Below are 25,161 nucleotides of genomic sequence, written 5' to 3'. Positions count from 1 at the left end.
TGGTAGAGGCACAGTTGCCAGGACAACCCGTGGTGTAGCCCACCATGGTATTGGTAGAGATTAAAATGGGAACCCTGGTCACTGTGCTGCGACGGGTTCGGCAGTGACGGCTTAGAACTGAAAGGAGTTCTATGCCCTCATCAAAAATCGGATCACACACTGACAGAGCGGATATGGTATCAATGACAACGAGTATGTGGACTAGGTATGTGGACATGCTGCTGAGTGGTGACTGCGTGACAGTTTGGGCTATCTTAATCTCCAGATATCCTACAGTATGAAACATCAGTGAGTCCAGATCCCTTTTATTCACATCCAATAGCTGTGAGGGTGCAGACAGCGGTGACGGTAGTGACTCACCACTGTCCTGTTTTTACTTCATTCTACATTTTCAACATCTATGACTGTGACGGTGTGGCCGATGGTAACGGAGGTGACTGTAGTTACGGAGCTGACCATCGTTGTTCCTGTAATTACTTCATTATATACAGTACCGGTCAAACGTTTGGACACACCTACTCATTCCAGGGTTTTTCTTTATTTCTACTATTTCTACATTGTAGAATAATAGTGAAGACATCAAAAATATGAAATTCCACATATGGAACTCTATGAAGCATTTATTTGGGCTGCAATTTCTGAGGCTGTTAACTCTAATTAACTTATCCTCTGCAGCGGAGGTAACTCTGGGTCTTCCTTTCTTGTGGCGATCCTCATGAGAGCCAGTTTCATCATAGTGCCTGAATGTTTTTGAGACTGCACTTAAAGAAACTTTCAAAGTTCTTGACATTTTCCGTATTGACTGACCTTCATGTCTTAAAGTAATGATGGACTGTCGTGTCGCTTTGCTTATTTGAGCTGTTCTTGCAATAATATGGACTTGGTCTTTTACCAAAGAGGGCTAACTTCTGTATAGCCACCCTACCTTGTCAAAACAACTGACTGGCTCAAACGCATTAAGACGTAAATAAATTCCACAAATGAACTTTTAACAAGGCACACCTGTTAATTGAAATGCATTCCAGGTGACTACCTCATGAAGCTGGTTGAGAAAATGCCAAGAGTGTGCAAAGCTGTCATCAAGGCAAAGGGTGGCTATTTGAAGAATCTAAAAATATATCTTGATTTGTTTAACACTTTTTCGTTGACTATATGATTCCTTGTGTTATTTCATAGTTTTGATGTCTTCACTATTATTCTACAATTTAGAAAATAGTAAAAATAAAGAAGAACCCTTGAATAAGTAGGTGTTCTAAAACTTGTGACCGGTAGTATATATTCAAAATCTACAGTAGTGCCGGTACTGACAACGGTGACGGAGGTGAATGTAGTATACAGAGGTTGTTGAACAGGTGGTTTGGGTGTGCCCTTACCGTTGAGGGGGCAGGCGTTGAAGAGGCCGATGTCCAGCGAGCAGGGCTTGCGGGTCACGGCGGTGGTGACGGACTCATACGGATTGTCCTCATCCTCCGGTAAGAACACGTCAAGGGAGGGCGATGGTACGATCTCCGCCGAGCGCTTCGAGTCCTGATATGGAGAGGGAGGGAGAGAAAGAGAGAGAGCGTGAGAGAGGGAGGAACGTGTGGAAACAACAGAATATTTGTGTGTATGTACATTGAAAAGCACGGCCAATGTTCAATGTATAACCTTGAACGTTAGATCAACAATGTTTGTTTACTGCCCTTGGTACCATCAGATCACACAAACAACCCATCATCATAACTCATCCACCTCAAGGACACGGTTCAATTCAAACACTGTTCAGGCCTGCTCCCCCTGCTGAATCTAAGGAGTTGCTTGTACTGCAATTTATTTAATAAGCACAAGCATGACCAGATAGAGGAAATACACAGAAATACACCGATTTTGCAACAAAAAAATAAGCTAATAGGCAAAAGTGTGACAGTATGTTTTATTCTTCTCTCTTTCTTTATAACCCTGTGTAACCAGATGTTGATATAGTAGAAAGACTGGAGACCACATATTCCAGGGTCCCCCTCTACTACTGAGAGAAGATAACCATCACCCTCGCTGAGGCCTCCGGCCCGTCACATGACATAGGGCAACACCAGACAGCATGACGGCCTCAAGTGGTTTCTGAGAAGAATTGCGTGTTGCTCCCTTCAAGTCAAAATAGAAGAAACCATGAGATCATCGCTCCATGACTCCATTGCAACTGAGCCAAAATGGCTGATGTCCTGTGTGCAACCAGTTTCATGTTGTTCTATTCCTGTGACAGTATGAAAAGGTTGAGACCCAGCGGGTTGACAGAAAAACCCTTGGAACTAAATGTCCCTGTCTATATGGCATATGTGCACCCACGCCAAATGAAAACACAACAGTGAGCAATAGAGGGCGCAGGAAAGACAGACATTTCTCACCAGAGACGCATGGGCAATAGATGCCTGTGTTTCCCATAATGCACCACTCCATCATCATTACTGCGACATCGCCCGGGTCACCCCACCATATTTGGTTGCCGTGGTACCGCCATGGCGACGGGGGCGTGGCGTTGTCCATGACTCCCCCCTGGTGTGTTAATTTCCCCTGAACTCTATCGACTCCCCCCTCCTCTCCGCCTCATTGTCTCACTCCGACAGCCATTCATCTTCCTGTTAGCTGCTTCTACTACATTACCCAGACACCACTGGGTCATCAATCATGCACTGAGCGCATGCAGAGAAGATGAATCATCGCCTTTGATTGAATGATCACTCCCTAGATAATCTGTCTCGTGTATACACACACACACACACGGTCACTACTCAATGTGTCCTCTTACACTAGCTAATATAAAACTTCAGTCTGTGTGCTCCTTTTCTCACACACCCACATGTTGCACACACACACACACCCACACCCACACCCACACCCACACCCACACCCACACCCACACACACACACACACACACACACGTGTTGCACAGACACACAAAAGACCAGCAGGTCTATTGAATTTGAGTCACATTACTCTAGCCCATGTAAAGTACCAGCCGGTGAAGTCACACGTGGTTTCAAACAGTAATAGTATGGTATGGGTTAACATTTCACGTCAATATGCTTGAGTCCCCTTATCAGTTACAGCCAAAACCCTTTATACTGGGATTTCCTGATAGACGAAGAACCCAAGAGAGACTGTGTCCCAAATGGCATCCTATTCCCTATATGACCGGAGCCCTAATGCATATGCCCTGTTCAAAAGTAGTGCACTATAAAGGAAACATGGTGCCAATTGGGACGCAGCCTTTCTCTATCATCAAGCCCCTTCTGGGGCTTATTAGACAACTTGGGTTCTTTGTGCAACCCATCTCTGGATGCAGTGGTCCGGAGGGAGAATGCAGGAATGCCTGACTTTATCCTCCACATCAAACCATCCTTCTCTTTTCTCATTCTCTGTCCTCTCTGACTTCCTAATGTACATCATGATCCCTCCCTGTCACAATATCCCTTTCATCACTTTTCTCCCACTCCGTCTGTTCTTATTTCACGTTCTCTCTCTGTCTTTCTCTCTCTCTCTCACCCTCTCTGAAACAGACTTTTTTACATAAATCTACAAACCAATATCCCACTCTGGCTTTTTACTCTCTCTCTTTTTCTCTTCATCCCTCAAGTTTACTCGTCTGCCTGTGTAAAGAACACCCCAGCACACCAGCCTCTCCCCCCTCCTCTCCCTCTCTCCCTTCCACCCAGCCATCTCAGGGAGAGAGGCAGTGGAGGAACTCCAAACTTACGACGGAGAGAATAAAACAGACGGGAGCAACGCAGCGATGAACCGAGAGAACCAGAGAAAGAGAGAGAAAAAGATGAAAGCCTAGTGGATACACTCCAACTTACTTCAGAGTAACTACAACAGTTTTACTGAATCCCGAGGAAAGGAGGGTGGAAAATGAGTTAGAGAAAAGGGCTGGTTCAGAGGAAGGGAAGGAAGTATGCTACAGTGGGTTTGAAGCAGGGATTTCCTCCCTCTCTTTCGGTCTCCCTGTCTCTCTCTCAAACACAATCTTGTTCTATTTGTTCTATATAAATAGGTAAAAGTCGTTCAACTCAAAGCGAGAGCCATTCTCTACTACCAGACACTTTAGTCCCCCACTCCCCAGTCCCCACTCAATCAGAAAGTGTGTAAAAGGCCAGCGCACCAGAGACGCCACACCACCATCTGCATACCAAGTCAACTCAGAGGTGCTAAGGCAGTTTGTGTTACCTGTTAATAGTTGATCCCACCTCCACTTCCTGGTGTAGGGGGTGAGAAGGTTGAGTAGGTTCACGCAATAAGCTCCATGTCCAAACACAAACAAGACGGTGTCTTAAACACACACTTCCTCTCTTTCCCTCTCTCTCCCTCTCTCCTCCCTCCTCCCTCGCTCTCTCTTTATCTGTGGAGAGATAGGACACAGAGGAACTTGTGTGTCTGCCACAGGAAGGGAACAGACAAAAAGAGTCCTTCTCCGGCCACTAATTGGGAGTCTCTTAGCAGTGTGTGTGTGTGTGTGTGTGTGTGTGTGTGTGTGTGTGTGTGTGTGTGTGTGTGTGTGTGTGTGTGTGTGTGCGTGCGTGCGTGCGTGCGTGCGTGCCAGGCCGGTAACCCAAATAGGAAATCTGTTGATACTACAGGCACGTCCCTGGAGCTACTATCCTGCAGGACATGTGACTCTGACCCGTTGTGTTCTGTGTGTGTGTGTGCTTGCAGACTTACAGGTTCTTTTCAAAAAGTTCATCTTATTTTTTCATTTCTTGACCAAAATAATACAACAATAAAGAGCAAAACAGAACAACCACTTTTTTTCATTCAATATCTCTTCCTCCCTCTCTCATTCCACTCATCCTGGTTTCTGTCCCCTAAGCACTGTGCAAACAGTCTCTCTCTCTCTCTCTTGCTCTCTAACCCACTCTTCTTTCCCTCGCTCCCCTATCCCTGCCTAACAGACAGTCCAAGCAGTTCAGACTGCAGCAGATATGAAGGACGCTGTAATTCACTGGCATTTCCTCATATTTGATTAGAGGAGGGGGTCGGGGGTCAGGAACCGTTGTAGAGGAACGGGGCATGAGAGGACAATAGTCCCTCTGAGACCATCCCACAACACAACGCGGGGGAGAGAGAGGGGGAGAGAGGGGGGGGGGGAGCGAGAGAGAGAGGGCTAGCCTCTAAGAATGGTATTACACTCAGTGGACAGCTAATCCTAGAGAAATCAGTTACCTCAGCATTAGCTTACTGAGCTCACCCCAAAGAAAACCTCTCCTTTCAGGAAATGACTCCACCTCCCCAACATGGCCTCCCTGAGTAGAGCCAGTGCCAGAAACAGTTTCCCTGAGCACTATTACTAACCCCATGGACTTGAGAAAACTGCTAGAGCAGGGCCCTCAAGGTACACAGCCATGGGGAGTGCTCCATATCACTCAGGTGTATGGTCATTTTATTAGTTAGTAAGGGCTTATTCAGGTCTGAGTATGGATGAAGAATCAAGACTATTGATCTATTGGGATTTTATTTTATTTCCATTACTTCAGTGCACAAATTAGGATGATGGTAATGGTGATGACAACGACGATGACAATGGTGAATACGAAAACAATGAGTTATCATAATTACCATTTAATTATCCATTCCGCCGTAGCTCTTCCCTGGATAGAACTGCCTGATTTGGACACAGTGATGACATCAGCATTCATTACTCCTGGAACATACTGTACACACCTTCTCTTCATTAATAAGGTGTAACTATAGCAACCAGTTGAGTCATCTGAGCGCGGGACATCTGCAGTCTCCAGAGTAGAACATCAAGGACAGCCTCTTCATCAGAACCTCAGGCAGGTGCTCCAACCAACTGATCAACTTTTCTAGTGAACGTTCGCCTTTCATTTGTGTCTTGAGAAAGGCCTTGCAGCCGAAATCTCGATATTACAGTTCGAGATGCACTGAAATCTTCAAGAGATACAGAAAATGAACCAGAGACAATTTTACCGCTGATGAACGAGCACATTAGGTTCTACTCACACTAACACTGATCTGAAATCTGCTTCTGGATTGATTGACACAGTGTACATCAAATTATTGGTTCTCATGACTCTAAACCAGATAAGACAACACAAAAAGATCTGGGACCAGGCTAGTGTCCTTTCTCGCATCTACTGATACTAGGGGAGCGATTATCTTGCATTGATAGATTACTTTATACAGAAAACCAACTGCCAACTCCCTCATTTAGCTAGTGTAGGTCTCTAACTTGTTCCTCAGTCCTCGTTTAGCTAGTGTAGGTCTCTGACTTGTCCCTCAGTCCTTGTTTAGCTAGTGTAGGTCTATAACTTGTTTTCCAGTCCTTGTTTAGCTAGTGTAGGTCTCTAACTTGTCCCCCAGTCCTCGTTTAGCTAGTGTAGGTCTCTAACTTGCTCCTCAGTCCTTGTTTAGCTAGTGCAGGTCTCTAACTTGTCCCTCAGTCCTTGTTTAGCTAGTGTAGGTCTCTAACTTGTTTTCCAGTCCTTGTTTAGCTAGTGTAGGTCTCTAACTTGTCCCTCAGTCCTCGTTTAGCTAGTGTAGGTCTCTAACATGTCCCTCAGTCCTCGTTTAGCTAGTGTAGGTCTCTGACTTGTCCCTCAGTCCTTGTTTAGCTAGTGTGGGTCTCGAACTTGTTTTTCAGTCCTCGTTTAGCTAGTGCAGGTCTCTAACTTGTTGTTCAGTCCTCGTTTAGCTAGTGTAGGTCCCTAACTTGTTTTCCAGTCCTCATTTAGCTAATGTAGGTCTCTAACTTGTTTTCCAGTCCTCGTTTAGCTAGTGTAGGTCTCTAACTTGTTCCTCAGTCCTTGTTTAGCTAGTGTAGGTCTCTAACTTGTTCCTCGGTCCTTGTTTAGCTAGTGTAGGTCTCTAACTTGTTTTCCAGTCCTCGTTTAGCTAGTGTAGGTCTCTAACTTGTTTTCCAGTCCTCGTTTAGCTAGTGTAGGTCTCTAACTTGTTCCTCAGTCCTTGTTTAGCTAGTGTAGGTCTCTAACTTGTTATCCAGTCCTCGTTTAGCTAGTGTAGGTCTCTAACTTGTTCCTCGGTCCTTGTTTAGCTAGTGTAGGTCTCTAACTTGTATTCCAGTCTTCGTTTAGCTAGTGTAGGTCTCTAACTTGTTGTTCAGTCCTCGTTTAGCTAGTGTAGGTCTCTAACTTGTTGTTCAGTCCTCGTTTAGCTAGTGCAGGTCTCTAACTTGTTGTTCAGTCCTCGTTTAGCTAGTGTAGGTCCCTAACTTGTTGTTCAGTCCTTGTTTAGCTAGTGTAGGTCTCTAACTTGTTTTCCAGTCCTCGTTTAGCTAGTGTAGGTCTCTAACTTGTTCCTCAGTCCTTGTTTAGCTAGTGTAGGTCTCTAACTTGTTATCCAGTCCTCGTTTAGCTAGTGTAGGTCTCTAACTTGTTCCTCGGTCCTTGTTTAGCTAGTGTAGGTCTCTAACTTGTATTCCAGTCTTCGTTTAGCTAGTGTAGGTCTCTGACATGTCCCTCAGTCCTTGTTTAGCTAGTGTAGGTCTCTAACTTGTCCCTCAGTCCTTGTTTAGCTAGTGTGGGTCTCGAACTTGTTTATCAGTCCTCGTTTAGCTAATGTAGGTCTCTAACTTGTTGTTCAGTCCTTGTCTAGCTAGTGTAGGTCTCTGACTTGTCCCTCAGTCCTTGTTTAGCTAGTGTAGGTCTCTAACTTGTTGTTCAGTCCTTGTTTAGCTAATGTAGGTCTCTAACTTGTTGTTCAGTCCTCGTTTAGCTAGTGTAGGTCTCTGACTTATTCTTCAGCCCTCCAATGACACCAAGCACCAGTATCCAGCGGCCATTCCTATAATCATGTGATGCAGATTATATACTGCAGAAATGCCACTTTCCAAGGAGATGATTTCTGCCTCCACTTGGATTCCACAGCAACTTCCTTATCACCACTTGTGAGGAACAGAGTTGAATCATAAAATATGCCGAGTTGTATATTAGCTGGTCATGAAGGCCTGGGGTGACTCAGTCAGTATGACTCTCTAGGAGGGACCATAAAGTAGATATGACGTAGTGGGGACCCTTAGTATGTGTGGCAGAGGAAGAGGATTTATGACCTTTGTAGAGTGGCTGTATGGTCCAACTGTTAAATCATACGAGAGAGAGAGAGAGAGAGAGAGAGAGAGAGAGATTCCCAAACATGCCACTTTCACCACTGTACCCCAAAACCACAACATTTAAATAGGTATAATTTAAAGGAGAGATGACATTAACCATAAAAAACTACAACGCCCTTGAATATTGCCTTGAACCTAAGTTTTCTTGTGCAATGGCTTGGGACTTTGAATAAGTGCACTAAAGAAGACTGCATATGCGTAATTGTCACGCCCTGACCATAGAGAGCCCTCGGTTCTCTATGGTGTTTAGGTCAGAGCGTGACTAGGGGGGTGTTCTAGTTTTCCTATTTCTATGTTTGGGATTGAGTATGGTTCCCAATTAGAGGCAGCTGATTATCGTTGTCTCTAATTGGGGATCATACTTAAGGTGTCCCTGTTCTCACCTGCTTTGTGGGATATTGTTTTGTGTATGTGCATGTAGCACCACTGATGTCACGTTTCGTTGTTTGTTTATTGTTTTGTTTGGAAGTTTCGCTTCATTAAAAGATGTGGAACTTTAATCACGCTGCGCCTTGGTCCGTCTCTCCTCATGACCGTGACAGTAATATGTTTATTTTCTCCTATCACAGCCATTTAACTTATTTATGTTGTATGTATGGGGGACAAAAGAAGGGGGTGTAGTCATTCAAAAAAAACGGGTCAACCACTATTTCACACAGAGTGAGGCCATATAATTTATCATGTGATTTGTTAAGCCAAATTTGACTTCTGAACTAATTTAGGCTTGCCTAAACAAAGGCGGAGAGTAATTATGCAACAATTATATTTTAATTATTTAAGTTGTATTAATTTGTAAAAAAATATATAATTTACTTTTCACTTTGTTATGGCGTATAACAAGTATTTTGTGTAGATCAATGACAAAAAAATTACAATTACATCTATTTCAATCCCACTTTGTAATGCAACAAAATGGAGGTGTAGACTTTCTATAGGCACTGTACAGTATCTAGAAGGATAACTTGGAAATGGTGAAGTGCGCTGCACATTTAAACTTAGTGTACTTATCTGGAGTCAATTGCATATTACTGATGAACATAAGTTGCAAAGTAGAACCCACATAGGCAAATACTGTATTACGTTGTCTAATAGCATCATAGCCAACATTAGCAACGCCAGCCGAGACTGAACCTTAGCAGTAGACAGTGAGTTGTGGGAAAATGCTGACTTGACTAGAAGGACTAGCCAGTGGGAACCAATCTCATGCTAACTGTATTAGCTAATGTATGAATATTTAACATGGAAATGCCAGGGAAGATGAATAGTTTTGCACATTAACACTAGCGACGGTAACACAATCATAAACGAACTGTGTTGGGTCATATGGATTATGAGAGAGTAATTACACACACACACACAAACGTGTGCTCATAAGCACACACAAACACACGACCACCTGCGTGGACACACACAAAATGCATCAACCATAAATACGAGCTGAAAATATTTCACATATTTCTGATGAAAAGTCATCAGAGTGCTCAACAAAACAGTATAGAGTCGTGGCCAAAAGTTTTGAGAATGACACAAATATTAATTTTCACAAAGTCTGCTGCCTCAGTGTCTTTAGATATTTTTGTCAGATGTTACTATGGAATACCGAAGTATAATTACAAGCATTTCATAAGTGTCAATGGCTTTTATTGACAATTACATGAAGTTGATGCAAAGAGTCAATATTTGCAGTGTTCACCCTTCTTTTTCAAGACCTCTGCAATCCGCCCTGGCATGCTGTCAATTAACTTCTGGGCCACATCCTGACTGATGGCAGCCCATTCTTGCATAATCAATGCTTGGAGTTTGTCAGAATTTGTGGGGTTTTGTTTGTCCACCCGCCTCTTGAGGATTGACCACAAGTCCTCAATGGGATTAAGGTCTGAGGAGTTTCCTGGCCATGAACCCAAAATATCGATGTTTTGTTCCCAGAGCCACTTAGTTATCACTTTTGCCTTATGGCAAGGTGCTCCATCATGCTGGAAAAGGCATTGTTCGTCACCAAACTGTTCCTGGATGGTTGGGAGAAGTTTCTCCCATTCTTTATTCATGGCTGTGTTCTTAGGCAAAATTGTGAGTGAGCCCACTCCCTTGGCTGAGAAGCAACCCCACACATGAATGGTCTCAGGATGCTTTACTGTTGGCATGACACAGGACTGATGGTAGCGCTCACCTTGTCTTCCCCGGACAAGCTTTTTTCCAGATGCCCCAAACAATCGGAAAGGGGATTCATCAGAGAAAATGACTTTACCCCAGTCCTCAGCAGTCCAATCCCTGTACCTTTTGCAGAATATCAGTCTGTTCCTGATGTTTTTCCTGGAGAGAAGTGGCTTCTTTGCTGCCCTTCTTGATACCAGGCCATCCTCCAAAATTCTTCACTTCACTGTGCGTGCAGATGCACTCACACCTGCCTACTGCCATTCCTGAGCAAGCTCTGTACTGGTGGTGCCCTGATCCCGCAGCTGAATCAACTTTAGGAGACGGTCCTGGCGCTTGCTGGACTTTCTTGGGCACCCTGAAGCCTTCTTCACAACAATTGAACCGCTCTCCTTGAAGTTCTTGCTGATCCGATAAATGGTTGATTTAGGTGCAATCTTACTGGCAGCAATATCCTTGCCTGTGAAGCCCTTTTTGTGAAAAGCAATGATGATGGCACGTGTTTCCTTGCAGGTAACCATGGTTGACAGAAGAAGAACAACGATTCCAAGCACCACCCTCCTTTTGAAGCTTCCAGTCTGTTATTCAAACTCAATCAGCATGACAGAGTGATCACCAGCCTTGTCCTCGTCAACACTCACACCTGTGTTAACGAGAGAATCACTGACATGATGTCAGCTGGTCCTTTTGTGGCAGGGCTGAAAAACAGTGGAAATGTTTTTTGGGGATTCAGTTCATTTGCATGGCAAAGAGGGACTTTGCAAAAATTGCAATTCATCTGATCACTCTTCATAACATTCTGGAGTATATGCAAATTGCCATCATACAAACTGAGGCAGCAGACTTTGTGAAAATGTATATTTGTGTCATTCTCAAAACTTTTGGCCACAACTACACTCGGTTAGTTGTTTTTATGAAATAGATTACGTTAAATCGTTTTTAATAATAGCTCAAGTTTGTATTTCTACTGGGTCCATGGCAGGGTCAGCCTTTATGGCTTACCCCGTCAGTTTGTGTCCCGGATTCCTGTTAAGTAGCAGTTAGTCTGCTCCGTTTTCATGATGGCTAGCAGCTAACGGTAGCAGTGCTAGCCCACCAGTGGTTTTATCCACAGCTGGAAGATGATTTCCAAAAGATGCAGATCAGGTGGAACTGGAAAATGGACAGGGATTTGTCTGCCCTAAATGTACCACCATCAAGCATCTTAGGGAAGAGATCCTCTGGCTGTTAGCTCGGCTGAGAGAAAAGGAAACATGCTTTCTAAGTACACGACCTTGCTGTAACGCAGGCAAACCGAATCTCAGTTTTAAATGCATCCTATAGCAAAGCTGTATTTGTATTCATTAGGGATCCCATTAGCTGTTGAATAGGCAGCAGCTACTCTTCCTGGGGTCCAAACACATTAAGGCACTTATTAAAGAAAAGATAAAACAGTACATCATATAACATTATTACACCACTACATATATACAATACAACATGTATAACACCACAATACAACAATATTACAATGCACGTGTGTGTAGAGTGCATGTGCTAGCGCTTGTGTGTGTATGCGTGTACCTGTTCATGTGTGTGTGTCTCTTCACAGTCCCCACTGTTCCATTAGGTGTATTTTGACCTGGTTTTTACTGATTCTACTTATTTTGACCTGATTCTACTGCTTGCATCAGTTACCTGATGTGGAATAGAGTTCCATGTAGTCATGACTCTATGTAGTACTGTGCGCCTCCCATAGTCTGTTCTGGACTTGGGGACTGTAAAGAGACCTTGTGTCATGTCTTGTGGGGTATGCATGGGTGTCCGAGCTGTATGCTAGTAGTTTAAACAGACACCTCGGTACATTCAGCTTGTCAACATCTCTTACAAAAACAAGTAGAGAGGAAGTCAATCTCTCCTCCACTTTGAGCCATGAGAGATTGACATGCATATCATTAATGTTAGCTCCCTGACAGACAGGGTCTGGTAGTGCTCCAGTCCCAGCAACATCAAACTGTTTTAGAGACTGACAGACAGGGCCTGGTGGTGCTCCAACATCAAACTGTTTTAGAGACTGACAGACAGGGCCTGGTAGTGCTCCAGTCCCAGCAACATCAAACTGTTTTAGAGACTGACAGACAGGGTCTGGTAGTGCTCCAGTCCCAGCAACATTAAACTGTTTTAGAGACTGACAGACAGGGTCTGGTAGTGCTCCAGTCCCAGCAACATCAAACTGTTTTAGAGACTGACAGACAGGGTCTGGTGGTGCTCCAGTCCCAGCAACATTAAACTGTTTTAGAGACTGGCAGACAGGGTCTGGTAGTGCTCCAGTCCCAGCAACATTAAACTGTTTTAGAGACTGACAGACAGGGTCTGGTACTGATCCAGTCCTCCCTGTCAGAAAAAGCAACAGAAACACATCAACTCCTACAGAAATGGCTGGTAATTTGTTTTTATTTTTTATCTAACCAAGCAAGTCAGTTAAGAACAAATTCTTATTTCCAATGACGGCCTAGGAACAGCAGTTAACTGCCTTGTTCAGGGACAGAACGACAGATGTTTACCTTGTCAGCTCGGGGATTCGATCTAGCAATTACTGGCCCAACGCTCTAACCACTAGGCTACCTGCCGCCCCAAGCTGTTCCTGTGTGTGTGTATGTATCTCTTCACAGTCCCCGCTGCTCCATTAGGTGTATTTTTTACATGTTTTTTTAAATCTGATTCTACTGCTTGCATCAGTTACCTGTAGAGGCCACCAAAGTACTGCCCGACTTTCTTTACTGATTTCTCTATTGTCCTTGAGAACTATGATAAAATCATTGTGTTGGGCGATTTTAATTTTCATGTTGACTAAGAGACTGACGCCAAGGCCATCGAACATATTCATCTTTTGAACTCTATGGACTTTATCTAACATGTTACCGGGCTCACCCATAACCGCAACCATACTCTGGACCTGGTTATTACCAAGGGGCTTTCTATTGACATATCTTCTATTGTTGAACTTGCTTTATCTGATCACCACTCCATATTTTTTACTACCTTGTTGCCCATAGTGCAGTGAAATACTGAACGCATTATTAAGAAATACTATCTTACCTCTGACGTTGATACAGATGTTATTGAGTGTATGAACAACACTCCACCACCTATTCTGCCTTCTTCTTGTGATGATTTAGTTGAGAACTTTAATAGCAAATGAAAGGAAACCATTGATGCCATAGCTCCAGTAAAGTTAAAAAGGCCACATCCAAACAGAGATGAGGGAGGAAACGAATACATTTAATTGACCGGAAGTGGAGAAAGTCAAAGCCAGATGGGCTCATTTTTGTAACTTGATCACTATTAATCAGAATAATTCGACAGTGCTCTTCTCGACCATTGATGGCCTGATAAATCCTACCCTCGCAAACCTATGTGAACTTTCCTCTACATCTAAATGTGATGAGTTTGCGGCATATTTCAGAGATACCCAGCCTAATGTTTATCAGTCAAGCAAGACCTGATGAAGTTTGATATGTGCCCTAGACTACCACGCAAAGGCACTGTGGATTTATTTTCCCTGGTTGACACAGACATGCTCAGGAAAGTGATATCACAACTTAAGCCTTCTACCTGCCTTCTCGATCCTATCCCCACCACCTTCTTCAAAACAGTTTTTAATTGCATATGTGAAGAAGTGAAAGCAATTGTTAATCACTTCACAGGTACTTTCCCCACTGCACTAATAACTGCTATGGTGAAACCCCTTCTGAAGAAACGTAATCTAGATTCTTCAGCTCTCTGCAATTTTCAGCCAATCTCCAACCTTCAATTCTTAAGCAAAATTCTTAAGATTTTTTTTTTCAACCAGCAATTAAAAAAAAATCCAAAGTGGTATTAGGGCCCACCACAGCACAGAGACAGCCTTAGTTAAAGTGGTAAATTATCTTAAAGCCAACACAGATGCCAAAGAGCTCTCTGTCCTTTAGGACCTATTTAACCAGTCGAGAGTTGTGGCGTCCCACAACGTTCGATTTTGGGTCTGCTACTGTTCAGTTTATATATGTTACCCCTTGGCAGCGTTATCAGAAAGCACAGCATTGATTTTCACTGCTACGCAGACAACTTTATATTTCTGTGTTACCAGAGGATTTTACCTCTACGGATAATTTATTAGACTCTATTAGTGATTTAAATACTTGGATGGCTCACAACTTCCTCCAACTAAATCAAGACAAGAACAAGGTACTTATTGTTGGCGCCAAAGCACAGAGAGAAAATCTGGGGGCACATTTTAATTCACAGACAAGACAGATAAAACACCAGGTAAAAAACAAGGTGTTATTTTAGATTCTGAACTCCATTTCGAATCAAACATTAGGAATGTGACCAATATATTTTTACCACCAGAGGAACAATACCAAGGTGCGGCCGTTTCTCTCTAAGGCTGATACAGAGAGACTCATCCATGCTTTTATTACAAGCAGGCTTGACTCCTGTAATGCTCTCCCTGTCTGGTCTACCCAAGAAAGCCATCGGTCAACTGCAAAACATACAGAATTCTGCAGCACTGGTACTGACCAAGACCAGATGGAGAGCACACATTACACCGGTTTTAAGGTCTCGGTACTGGCTGCCTGTACATTTTTTGAAATAATTTCTATTGGTTTGTAAATCAATCCACGATTGTGCACCTCAATACATGTCAGACATGCTTTTAAGTTATGTACCCAGTAGGTCACTCAGGTCCTCTGGCACTGGCCTTTTAACTATCCCAAAGCCTGGGACCAGGAGTCATGGAGAGGCAGTTACTATGCCCCCAGCCTCTGGAATAGTCTGCCAGAGAACCTGAGGAGGGCCGAACTGGACATATTTAAAAAAGATCTTAAAACACACCTTTTTAGCTTTACTTTTCCTTAGGGTGCTTTTTAGTCATTCAGTTTAATTTGATATTTTATCCTCTTATGTTTGTTGTAATGTAAATATATTTTTATTTTCATCGTTTTTTCCTGTGAAGCACATTGTGTTGCATTCCATGTCTGAAAGCTTGATTTGATTTGATACTTAATGCATTCTCCATAAATATTAGCCATGAGAAATGAATGTAATTACACACAAACACACGCACACGCATCTCCACTTATCTTACCTTTCTTACGTTTGAGTCATTCAGCAGACGCTCTTATCCAGAGAGACTTACAGTAGTGAGTGCCCACAACGAACCCACAACCCTGGCATTGCAAGCGCCATGCTCTACCAACTGAGCCACATGGGACCCACATGGCATTTACATGACTTTTACATTGTAACGTTAGTTACATAGCAGATACTCTTATCCAGAGCGACTTACAGGAGCAATTAGGGTTAAGTGCCTTGCTCAAGGGCACATTGGCAGATGTTTCACCTAGTTGGGGTTTCGAACCAGCACATTGGAACACTCCAACCAGTGTGTTCTATGGAGCAAACCATCACAAGACATCCAGGGGGTGTTTCTCAATGATCAATTTAAATAACAATAGTCACATATGAAAAATATTCAAGTGTATTGAAGTCTGTATAAGAACAAAGTGGAAAGTTATATTTCATCAAAACAATTTGATCTTGGTTATGAATGATAGGAAACTCAAACATCTGACCCCACCTCTTCCTCATCCTCTGTTCCCCAAGACTCTCTCTCTTATCAGACCTCCAGAACCTCTGTTCCCCAAGACTCTCTCTCTTATCAGACCTCCAGAACCTCTGTTCCCCAAGACTCTCTCTCTTATCAGACCTCCAGAACCTCTGTTCCCCAAGACTCTCTCTCTTATCAGACCTCCAGAACCTCTGTTCCCCAAGACTCTCTCTCTTATCAGACCTCCAGAACCTCTGTTCCCCAAGACTCTCTCTCTTATCAGACCTCCAGAACCTCTGTTCCCCAAGACTCTCTCTCTTATCAGACCTCCAGAACCTCTGTTCCCCAAGACTCTCTCTCTTATCAGACCTCCAGAACCTCTGTTCCCCAAGACTCTCTCTCTTATCAGACCTCCAGAATCTCTGTTATTTTCTTTTCCCCTCCAGGACACAGTTATCTGCAACCCTGAGGGCAACACACAAACACTCCCAGCGGCTCTAAGAAACCCAAGGGTAGCGCCTGACAATGTCAGCAGAATGTTCTAGCGAGATGACGAGAGGATGGCTGGGCGTGACAAGGTCACTACAGCTTACTATGGCTGCAACATTGGACACACACCCTTCCAGCTCCATTCATTTACCCTGGATTCTCCTAACCTGCACTGTTTTTGTTGTTGTTGAATTGAACCTTTATTTAACTAGGCAAGTCAGTTAAGAATAAATTCTTAATTACAATGACGGTCCGGACGACACCAGGCCAATTGTGCGCCGCCCTATGGGACTCCCAATCACGGCTGGTTGTGATACAGCCTGGATTTGAACTAGGGTGTCTGTAGTGACGCCTCTAGCACTGTGATGCAGTGCCTTAGACCGCTGCACCACTCGGGAGCACTCGGCCCAATGTGCGTGCGTACAGCCGTGCAGAGTGCAGCCGTGCATTCCTGTGCGTATGTGTGTGGGTGTGTGTTTCCGTATGCGTGTGTGTCTGATATAGAGCAGTGCTCTGACGCACCTGATCTGGTACAGATTTGTCAATGGTTGTAGTGGGCGGATATCCCACGCCTGCTACTTTATGAATGTCTGTGTTGCCTAGCAACCGTGTGAACCCTTTGCTTTCCCTCTCTCCCACTCCCTCTCTCCCTCCCCCCATCTCTCTCACCATCGTTCTCTCTGCAGGGGCTCCACAGTGAAAAAGTTCATACTTTTTTCCCTGTAAGAAGCTGTACTTTCAGCTGAAGGAACCCTGCATTGCTTTACCAAACACACCCACACACACCTAAAGTGGTCCTTGGTTGTCATGGCATCAGTCTGCATTCACATGGAGAGGACAGAGGATCCACGTCTGTGTGCCGAGAGAGAGAGAGAGAGAGAGAGAGAGAGAGAGAGAGAGAGAGAGAGAGAGAGAGAGAGAGAGAGAGAGAGAGAGAAGAGAGAAGAGAGAAGAGAGGAGAGAGGAGAGAGAAGAGAGGAGAGAGAAGAGAGGAGAGAGAGAGAGATGGAACCCCCTCCACTCAAACACACATATGCAAGATATGCGACAGAGAAGGACACGTTTTTCCACCTGCTCAATGCCCATATATAGGAACTGTGGCAATGAAAGACGTTTGATGATGTCTTGGGGTTGCTTCTGTGGTTACAACTAAATGCTCTCTCTCTTTCTCTCCCTCTCTGACTCCCTCACTCGCTCTATTTATCACACGCACACGCACAGCAGCCTTTTACAGGCACCCTCTGCAGCACACATCAGAGTACAGTCCGTCTCTCTGACTGACAGCTTGAGTGACAGCTGAGACCTCGCTACCACGGCGATCGATACAGCGCTTAACACACTTCTGTCAGACAGTGAGAGAGAAATGTGGAGAGAGAGAGATGTGGGGTGATGTAGGGAAGGAGAGAGAGAGATGGGGGGTGATGTAGGGAAGGAGAGAGAGAGATGGGGGTGATGTAGGGAAGGAGAGAGATGTGGGGTGATGTAGGGAAGGAGAGAGAGAGATGGGGGGTGATGTAGGGAAGGAGAGAGATGTGGAGTGATGTAGGGAAGGAGAGAGATGTGGGGTGATGTAGGGAAGGAGAGAGATGTGGGCTGATGTAAGGAAGGAGAGAGAGAGATGTGGGCTGATGTAGGGAAGGAGAGAGAGAGATGTGGGGTAATGTAGGGAAGGAGAGAGAGAAATGTGGGCTGATGTAGGGAAGGAGAGAGAGAGATGTGGGCTGATGTAGGGAAGGAGAGAGAGAGATGTGGGCTGATGTAGGGAAGGAGAGAGAGAGATGTGGGCTGATGTAGGGAAGGAGAGAGAGAGATGTGGGCTGATGTAGGGAAGGTGAGAGAGAGAGATGTGGGCTGATGTAGGGAAGGAGAGAGAGAGAGATGTGGGCTGATGTAGGGAAGGAGAGAGAGAGATGTGGGCTGATGTAGGGAAGGAGAGAGAGAGATGTGGGCTGATGTAGGGAAGGAGAGAGAGAGATGGGGGGCTGATGTAGGGAGGGAGAGAGAGAGATGGGGGGGTGATGTAGGGAAGGAGAGAGAGAGATGGGGGGGTGATGTAGGGAAGGAGAGAGAGAGATGGGGGGGTGATGTAGGGAAGGAGAGAGAGAGATGGGGGTGTGATGTAGGGAAGGAGAGAGAGAGATGGGGGGGTGATGTAGGGAAGGAGAGAGAGAGATGGGGGGGTGATGTAGGGAAGGAGAGAGAGATGTGGGCTGATGTAGGGGAAGGAGAGAGAGAGATGTGGGCTGATGTAGGGAAGGAGAGAGAGAGATGGGGGGGGTGATGTAGGGAAGGAGAGAGAGAGATGTGGGCTGATGTAGGGAAAGAGAGAGAGAGATGGGGGGGTGATGTAGGGAAGGAGAGAGAGAGATGGGGGGTGATGTAGGGAAGGAGAGAGAGAGATGTGGGGGTGATGTAGGGAAGGAGAGAGAGAGATGTGGGGGTGATGTAGGGAAGGAGAGAGAGAGATGTGGGGGTGATGTAGGGAAGGAGAGAGATGTGGGCTGATGTAGGGAAGGAGAGAGAGAGATGTGGGCTGATGTAGGGAAGGAGAGAGATGTGGGCTGATGTAGGGAAGGAGAGAGAGAGATGTGGGCTGATGTAGGGAATGAGAGAGAGAGATGTGCGCTGATGTAGGGAAGGAGAGATAGAGATGTGGGGTGATGTAGGGAAGGATAGAGAGAGATGTGGGGTGATGTAGGGAAGGAGAGAGAGATGGGGGCTGGTGTAGGGAAGGAGAGAGATGTGGGGTGATGTAGGGAAGGAGAGAGATGTGGGGTGATGTAGGGAAGGAGAGAGAGAGATGTGGGCTGATGTAGGGAAGGAGAGAGAGAGATGTGGGCTGATGTAGGGAAGGAGAGAGAGATGGGGGCTGATGTAGGGAAGGAGAGAGAGATGGGGGCTGATGTAGGGAAGGAGAGAGATGTGGGGTGATGTAGGGAAGGAGAGAGATGTTGGGTGATGTAGGGAAGGAGAGAGATGTGAGCTGATGTAGGGAAGGAGAGAGAGAGAGATGTGGGGTGATGTAGGGAAGGAGAGAGAGAGAGATGTGGGGTAATGTAGGGAAGGAAAGAGAGAGAGAGAGATGGGGGGTGATGTAGGGAAGGAGAGAGAGAGAGAGAGATGGGGGGTGATGTAGGGAAGGAGAGAGAGAGATGTGGGCTGATGTAGGGAAGGAGAGAGAGAGATGTGGGCTGATGTAGGGAAGGAGAGAGATGTGGGCTGATGTAGGGAAGGAGAGAGAGAGATGTGGGGTGATGTAGGTAAGGAGAGAGAGAGAGAGAGATGTGGGGTGATGTGGGGTAATGTAGGGAAGGAGAGAGAGAGATGTGGGGTGATGTAGGTAAGGAGAGAGAGAGAGAGAGATGTGGGGTGATGTAGGGAAGGAGAGAGATGTGGGGTGATGTAGGGAAGGAGAGAGATGTGGGGTGATGTAGGGAAGGAGAGAGAGAGAGATGTGGGGTGATGTAGGGAAGGAGAGAGAGAGATGTGGGGGTGATGTAGGGAAGGAGAGAGAGAGATGTGGGCTGATGTAGGGAAGGAGAGAGAGAGATGTGGGCTGATGTAGGGAAGGAGAGAGAGAGATGTGGGCTGATGTAGGGAAGGAGAGAGATGTGGGCTGATGTAGGGAAGGAGAGAGAGAGATGTGGGGTGATGTAGGTAAGGAGAGAGAGAGAGAGAGATGTGGGGTGATGTGGGGTAATGTAGGGAAGGAGAGAGAGAGATGTGGGGTGATGTAGGTAAGGAGAGAGAGAGAGAGAGATGTGGGGTGATGTAGGGAAGGAGAGAGATGTGGGGTGGTGTAGGGAAGGAGAGAGATGTGGGGTGATGTAGGGAAGGAGAGAGAGAGAGATGTGGGGTGGTGTAGGGAAGGAGAGAGAGAGATGTGGGGTGATGTAGGGAAGGAGAGAGAGAGAGGTGGGGGGTGATGTAGGGAAGGAGAGAGAGAGATGTGGGGTGATGTAGGGAAGGAGAGAGAGAGAGGTGGGGGGTGATGTAGGGAAGGAGAGAGAGAGATGTGGGGTGATGTAGGGAAGGAGAGAGAGAGAGGTGGGGGGTGATGTAGGGAAGGAGAGAGAGAGATGTGGGGTGATGTAGGGAAGGAGAGAGAGAGAGGTGGGGGGTGATGTAGGGAAGGAGAGAGAGAGATGTGGGGTGATGTAGGGAAGGAGAGAGAGATGTGGGGTGATGTAGGGAAGGAGAGAGAGAGGTGGGGGGTGATGTAGGGAAGGAGAGAGAGAGACAGAGAGATGGGGGGTGATGTAGGGAAGGAGAGATAGAGATGTGGGGTGATGTAGGGAAGGAGAGATAGAGATGTGGGGTGATGTAGGGAAGGAAAGAGAGAGAGAGAGAGATGGGGGGTAATGTAGGGAAGGAAAGAGAGAGAGAGAGAGAGATGTGGGGTGATGTAGGGAAGGAGAGAGAGAGAGGTGGGGGGTGATGTAGGGAAGGAGAGAGAGAGACAGAGAGATGGGGGGTGATGAAGGGAAGGAAAAAGAGAGAGAGAGATGGGGGGTGATGTAGGGAAGGAGAGATAGAGATGTGGGGTGATGTAGGGAAGGAGAGAGAGAGATGGGGGGTGATGTAGGGAAGGAGAGAGAGAGAGATGTTGGGTGATGTAGGGAAGGAGAGAGAGAGACAGAGAAGGGGGGTGATGTAGGGAAGGAAAGAGAGAGATGGGGGGTGATGTAGGGAAGGAAAGAGAGAGATGTGGGGTGATGTAGGGAAGGAAAGAGAGAGATGTGGGGTGATGTAGGGAAGGAAAGAGAGAGAGAGATGTGGGGTGATGTAGGGAAGGAGAGAGAGAGAGAGATGTGGGGTGATGTAGGGAAGGAAAGAGAGAGAGATGGGGGGTAATGTAGGGAAGGAGAAAGAGAGAGAGATGGGGGGTGATGTAGGGAAGGAAAGAGAGAGAGATGTGGGGTGATGTAGGGAAGGAAAGAGAGAGAGATGTGGGGTGATGTAGGGAAGGAGAGAGAGAGATGGGGGGTGATGTAGGGAAGGAGAGAGAGAGATGTGGGGTGATGTAGGGAAGGAAAGAGAGAGAGAGAGATGTGGGGTGATGTAGGGAAGGAGAGAGAGAGATGTGGGGTGATGTAGGGAAGGAGAGAGAGAGATGTGGGGTGATGTAGGGAAGGAGAGAGAGAGATGGGGGGTAATGTAGGGAAGGAGAGAGAGAGAGATGTGGGGTGATGTAGGGAAGGAGAGAGAGAGATGGGGGGTGATGTAGGGAAGGAGAGAGAGAGAGAGAGATGGGGGGTGATGTAGGGAAGGAGAGAGAGAGATGGGGGGTAATGTAGGGAAGGAAAGAGAGAGAGAGAGATGTGGGGTGATGTAGGGGAAGGAGAGAGAGAGAGAGAGATGTGGGGTGATGTAGGGAAGGAGAGAGAGAGATGGGGGGTAATGTAGGGAAGGAAAGAGAGAGAGAGAGATGTGGGGTGATGTAGGGAAGGAAAGAGAGAGATGGGGGGTGATGTAGGGAAGGAGAGAGAGAGAGATGTGGGGTAATGTAGGGAAGGAAAGAGAGAGATGGGGGGTGATGTAGGGAAGGAGAGAGAGAGAGATGTGGGGTAATGTAGGGAAGGAAAGAGAGAGAGAGAGATGGGGGGTGATGTAGGGAAGGAGAGAGAGAGAGAGAGATGTGGGGTGATGTAGGGAAGGAGAGAGAGAGAGATGTGGGGTGATGTAGGGAAGGAGAGAGAGAGAGATGTGGGGTGATGTAGGGAAGGAGAGAGAGAGATGTGGGGTGATGTAGGGAAGGAGAGAGAGAGATGGGGGGTGATGTAGGGAAGGAGAGAGAGAGAGATGTGGGGTGATGTAGGGAAGGAGAGAGAGAGATGTGGGGTGATGTAGGGAAGGAGAGAGAGAGAGATGGGGGGGTGATGTAGGGAAGGAGAGAGAGAGATGGGGGGGGTGATGTAGGGAAGGAGAGAGATGTGGGGTAATGTAGGGAAGGAAAGAGAGAGAGAGAGAGAGATGGGGGGTGATGTAGGGAAGGAGAGAGAGAGAGAGATGGGGGGTGATGTAGGGAAGGAGAGAGAGAGATGTGGGGTGATGTAGGGAAGGAGAGAGAGAGAGATGGGGGGTGATGTAGGGAAGGAGAGAGAGAGACAGAGAGATGGGGGGTGATGTAGGGAAGGAGAGAGAGAGGTGTGGGGGTGATGTAGGGAAGGAGAGAGAGAGATGTGGGGTGATGTAGGGAAGGAGAGAGAGAGAGGTGGGCTGATGTAGGGAAGGAGTGACAGAGCGATGTGGGGTGATGTAGGGAAGGAGAGAGAGAGAGATGGGGGGGTGATGTAGGGAAGGAGAGAGAGAGAGAGATGTGGGGTGATGTAGGTAAGGAGAGAGAGAGACAGAGAGATGAGGGTGATGTAGGGAAGGGGAGAGAGAGAGAGACATGTGGGGTGATGTAGGGAAGGAGAGAGAGAGAGATGTGGGGTGATGTAGGGAAGGAGAGAGAGAGAGATGTGGGGTGATGTAGGGAAGGAGAGAGAGAGAGATGTGGGGTGATGTAGGGAAGGAGAGAGAGAGAGATGTGGGGTGATGTAGGGAAGGAGAGAGAGAGAGAGATGTGGGGTGATGTAGGGAAGGAGAGAGAGAGAGATGTGGGGTGATGTAGGGAAGGAGAGAGAGAGAGATGTGGGGTGATGTAGGGAAGGAGAGAGAGAGAGATGTGGGGTGATGTAGGGAAGGAGAGAGAGAGACAGAGAGATGTGGGTGATGTAGGGAAGGAGAGAGAGAGAGATGTGGGGTGATGTAGGGAAGGAGAGAGAGAGAGACAGAGAGATGGGGGGTGATGTAGGGAAGGAGAGAGAGAGATGTGGGGGTGATGTAGGGAAGGAGAGAGAGAGACAGAGAGATGGGGGGTGATGTAGGGAAGGAGATAGAGAGAGATGTGGGGTGATGTAGGGAAGGAGAGAGAGACAGAGAGATGGGGGGTGATGTAGGGAAGGAGAGCGAGAGACAGAGAGATGTGGGGTGAGGCCAAAGGGAAAGAAAGTTGTGGAGAAAAAGCGAAGAAGTGAAACCGAGTGGAAAGCGAGAGAGACACATTTCACCACTTAAAAAGAGGAAGAGAACAGGGCCCAGTGGGACTGCCATCACTCTGACAATCTGACCAACCGGACGGATGAGAGCAGGAAGGAGAGAAGAACAGATGGAGAGAAGGAGGAGAGAAAAAGGGAGGGAGACTGAGGAGGTGTGGAGTAAGTCTGCTTTGGTGGTGGACATTGGCGCAGAGAAAGCGTCCTTACTTACAATTAAACCTCTAAAATGAAACAATATATATGGATATTTTGTGAAGATTGTGCTAAGCAGTTGAACACACACTTTGAAAGTTCCAGGACTAGTTGAAGGATCCTGTTATAAGTAATATTATTTCCTTGTTGAGAGGCAACCGTGACAAACCAATCAGGAGGGAGCTGATTGCCTTGGGGACAGGGAGAGGAGCTGTGGGGAGAATTTTGGGCTAGTTGAAACCAAAATGAGGCCAGTTGAGAACAAAATGTACACACATACACAAAATCCCAAAAGTGGACCCTGCTAATCGGTCAGGGACTCCATCCCAGGCCCATCATCCCCCACCACACAGAGAACCAGGTGTTGATAGTTAACTCTAGCCAGACACAGGAGGGAAGAGGGAGGACAGAGGGGGGAGACAGGAGGGGGAAGACAGAGGAGAAAGACAGAGGAGAAAGACAGGAGGGGGGAGACAGGAGGGGGAGAGAGGGAGGACAGAGGGGGGAGAAAGGGGGGGAGGGAGGGGAAAGAAGGGAAGACAGGAGGGGGAGGGGGGGGGGCGACAGGGAGGGGAAAGAGCTGGGAGAATGGATACTGATGCTCTTCCCCGTTGTGGAGACAAGAGAAAGAGAAAAACTAAGGGAGAGAGAAAGAGAGAGAAACTAAACGGAGAGAGAAAAAGATATTCAGAAAGATAGTGAGAAAGATACAGTTGAAGTCGGAAGTTTACATACACTTAGGTTGGAGTCATTAAAACTTGTTTTTCAACCACTCCACACATTTCTTGTTAACAAACTATAGTTTTGGCAAGTCGGTTAGGACGTCTACTTTGTGCATGACACACGTAATTCTTCCAAAAATTGTTTCAGGACAGATTATTTCACTTATAATTATTTCACTATTTCACTTATAATTGACATCATTTGAGTCAATTTTGAGGTGTACCTGTGGATGTCTTTCAAGGCCTACCTTCAAACTCATTGCCTCTTTGCTTGACATCATGGGAAAATCTAAAGAAATCAGCCAAGACCTCAGAAAAGAAAATTGTAGACATCAACAAGTCTGGTTCATCCTTGGGAGCAATTTCCAAAGGCCTGAAGGTACCACGTTCATCTGTACAAACAATAGTACGCAAGTATAAACACCACGGGACCACGCAGCCGTCATACCGCTCAGGAAGGCTGTTTCCTAGAGAAGAACGTACTTTGGTGCGAAAAGTGCAAATCAATCCCAGAACAACAGCAAAGGACCTTGTGAAGATGCTGGAGGAAACAGGTACAAAAGTATCTATATCCACAGTAAAACTAGTCCTATATCGACATAACCTGAAAGGCCACTCAGCAAGGAAGAAGCCACTGCTCCAGAACCACCATAAAAAGCCAGACTACGGTTTGCAACTGCACATGGGGACAAAGATCGTACTTTTTGGGGAAATGTCCTCTGGTCTGATGAAACAAAAATAGAACTGTTTGGCCATAATGACCATAGTTATGTTTGGAGGAATAAGGGAGAGGCTTGCAAGCCGAAGAACACCATCCCAACCGTGAAGCAAGGGGGTGGCAGCATCATGTTGTGGAGGTGCTTTGCTGCAGTAGG

At 46.3% G+C, this 25,161-nt stretch overlaps 1 protein-coding gene across 4 annotated transcripts in view; it reads right to left on the bottom strand.

Moving 5' to 3' along the window:
- Window positions 1–25,161, bottom strand: part of LOC139565959 (ankyrin repeat and sterile alpha motif domain-containing protein 1B-like) — a 388,198-nt gene that overhangs the window by 180,391 nt on the left and 182,646 nt on the right. For all 4 annotated transcript variants that reach the window (XM_071386670.1, XM_071386669.1, XM_071386672.1 and 1 more), the window contains exon 12: window positions 1,374–1,527. In XM_071386670.1, the coding sequence (XP_071242771.1) occupies window positions 1,374–1,527 (154 nt within the window). The remainder of the gene's footprint in view (window positions 1–1,373; window positions 1,528–25,161) is intronic.

Source organism: Salvelinus alpinus, chromosome 37, assembly GCF_045679555.1.
Source record: "Salvelinus alpinus chromosome 37, SLU_Salpinus.1, whole genome shotgun sequence".
Classification (NCBI taxonomy): domain Eukaryota; kingdom Metazoa; phylum Chordata; class Actinopteri; order Salmoniformes; family Salmonidae; genus Salvelinus; species Salvelinus alpinus.
This window is presented reverse-complemented; position numbering and strand designations above follow the sequence as displayed.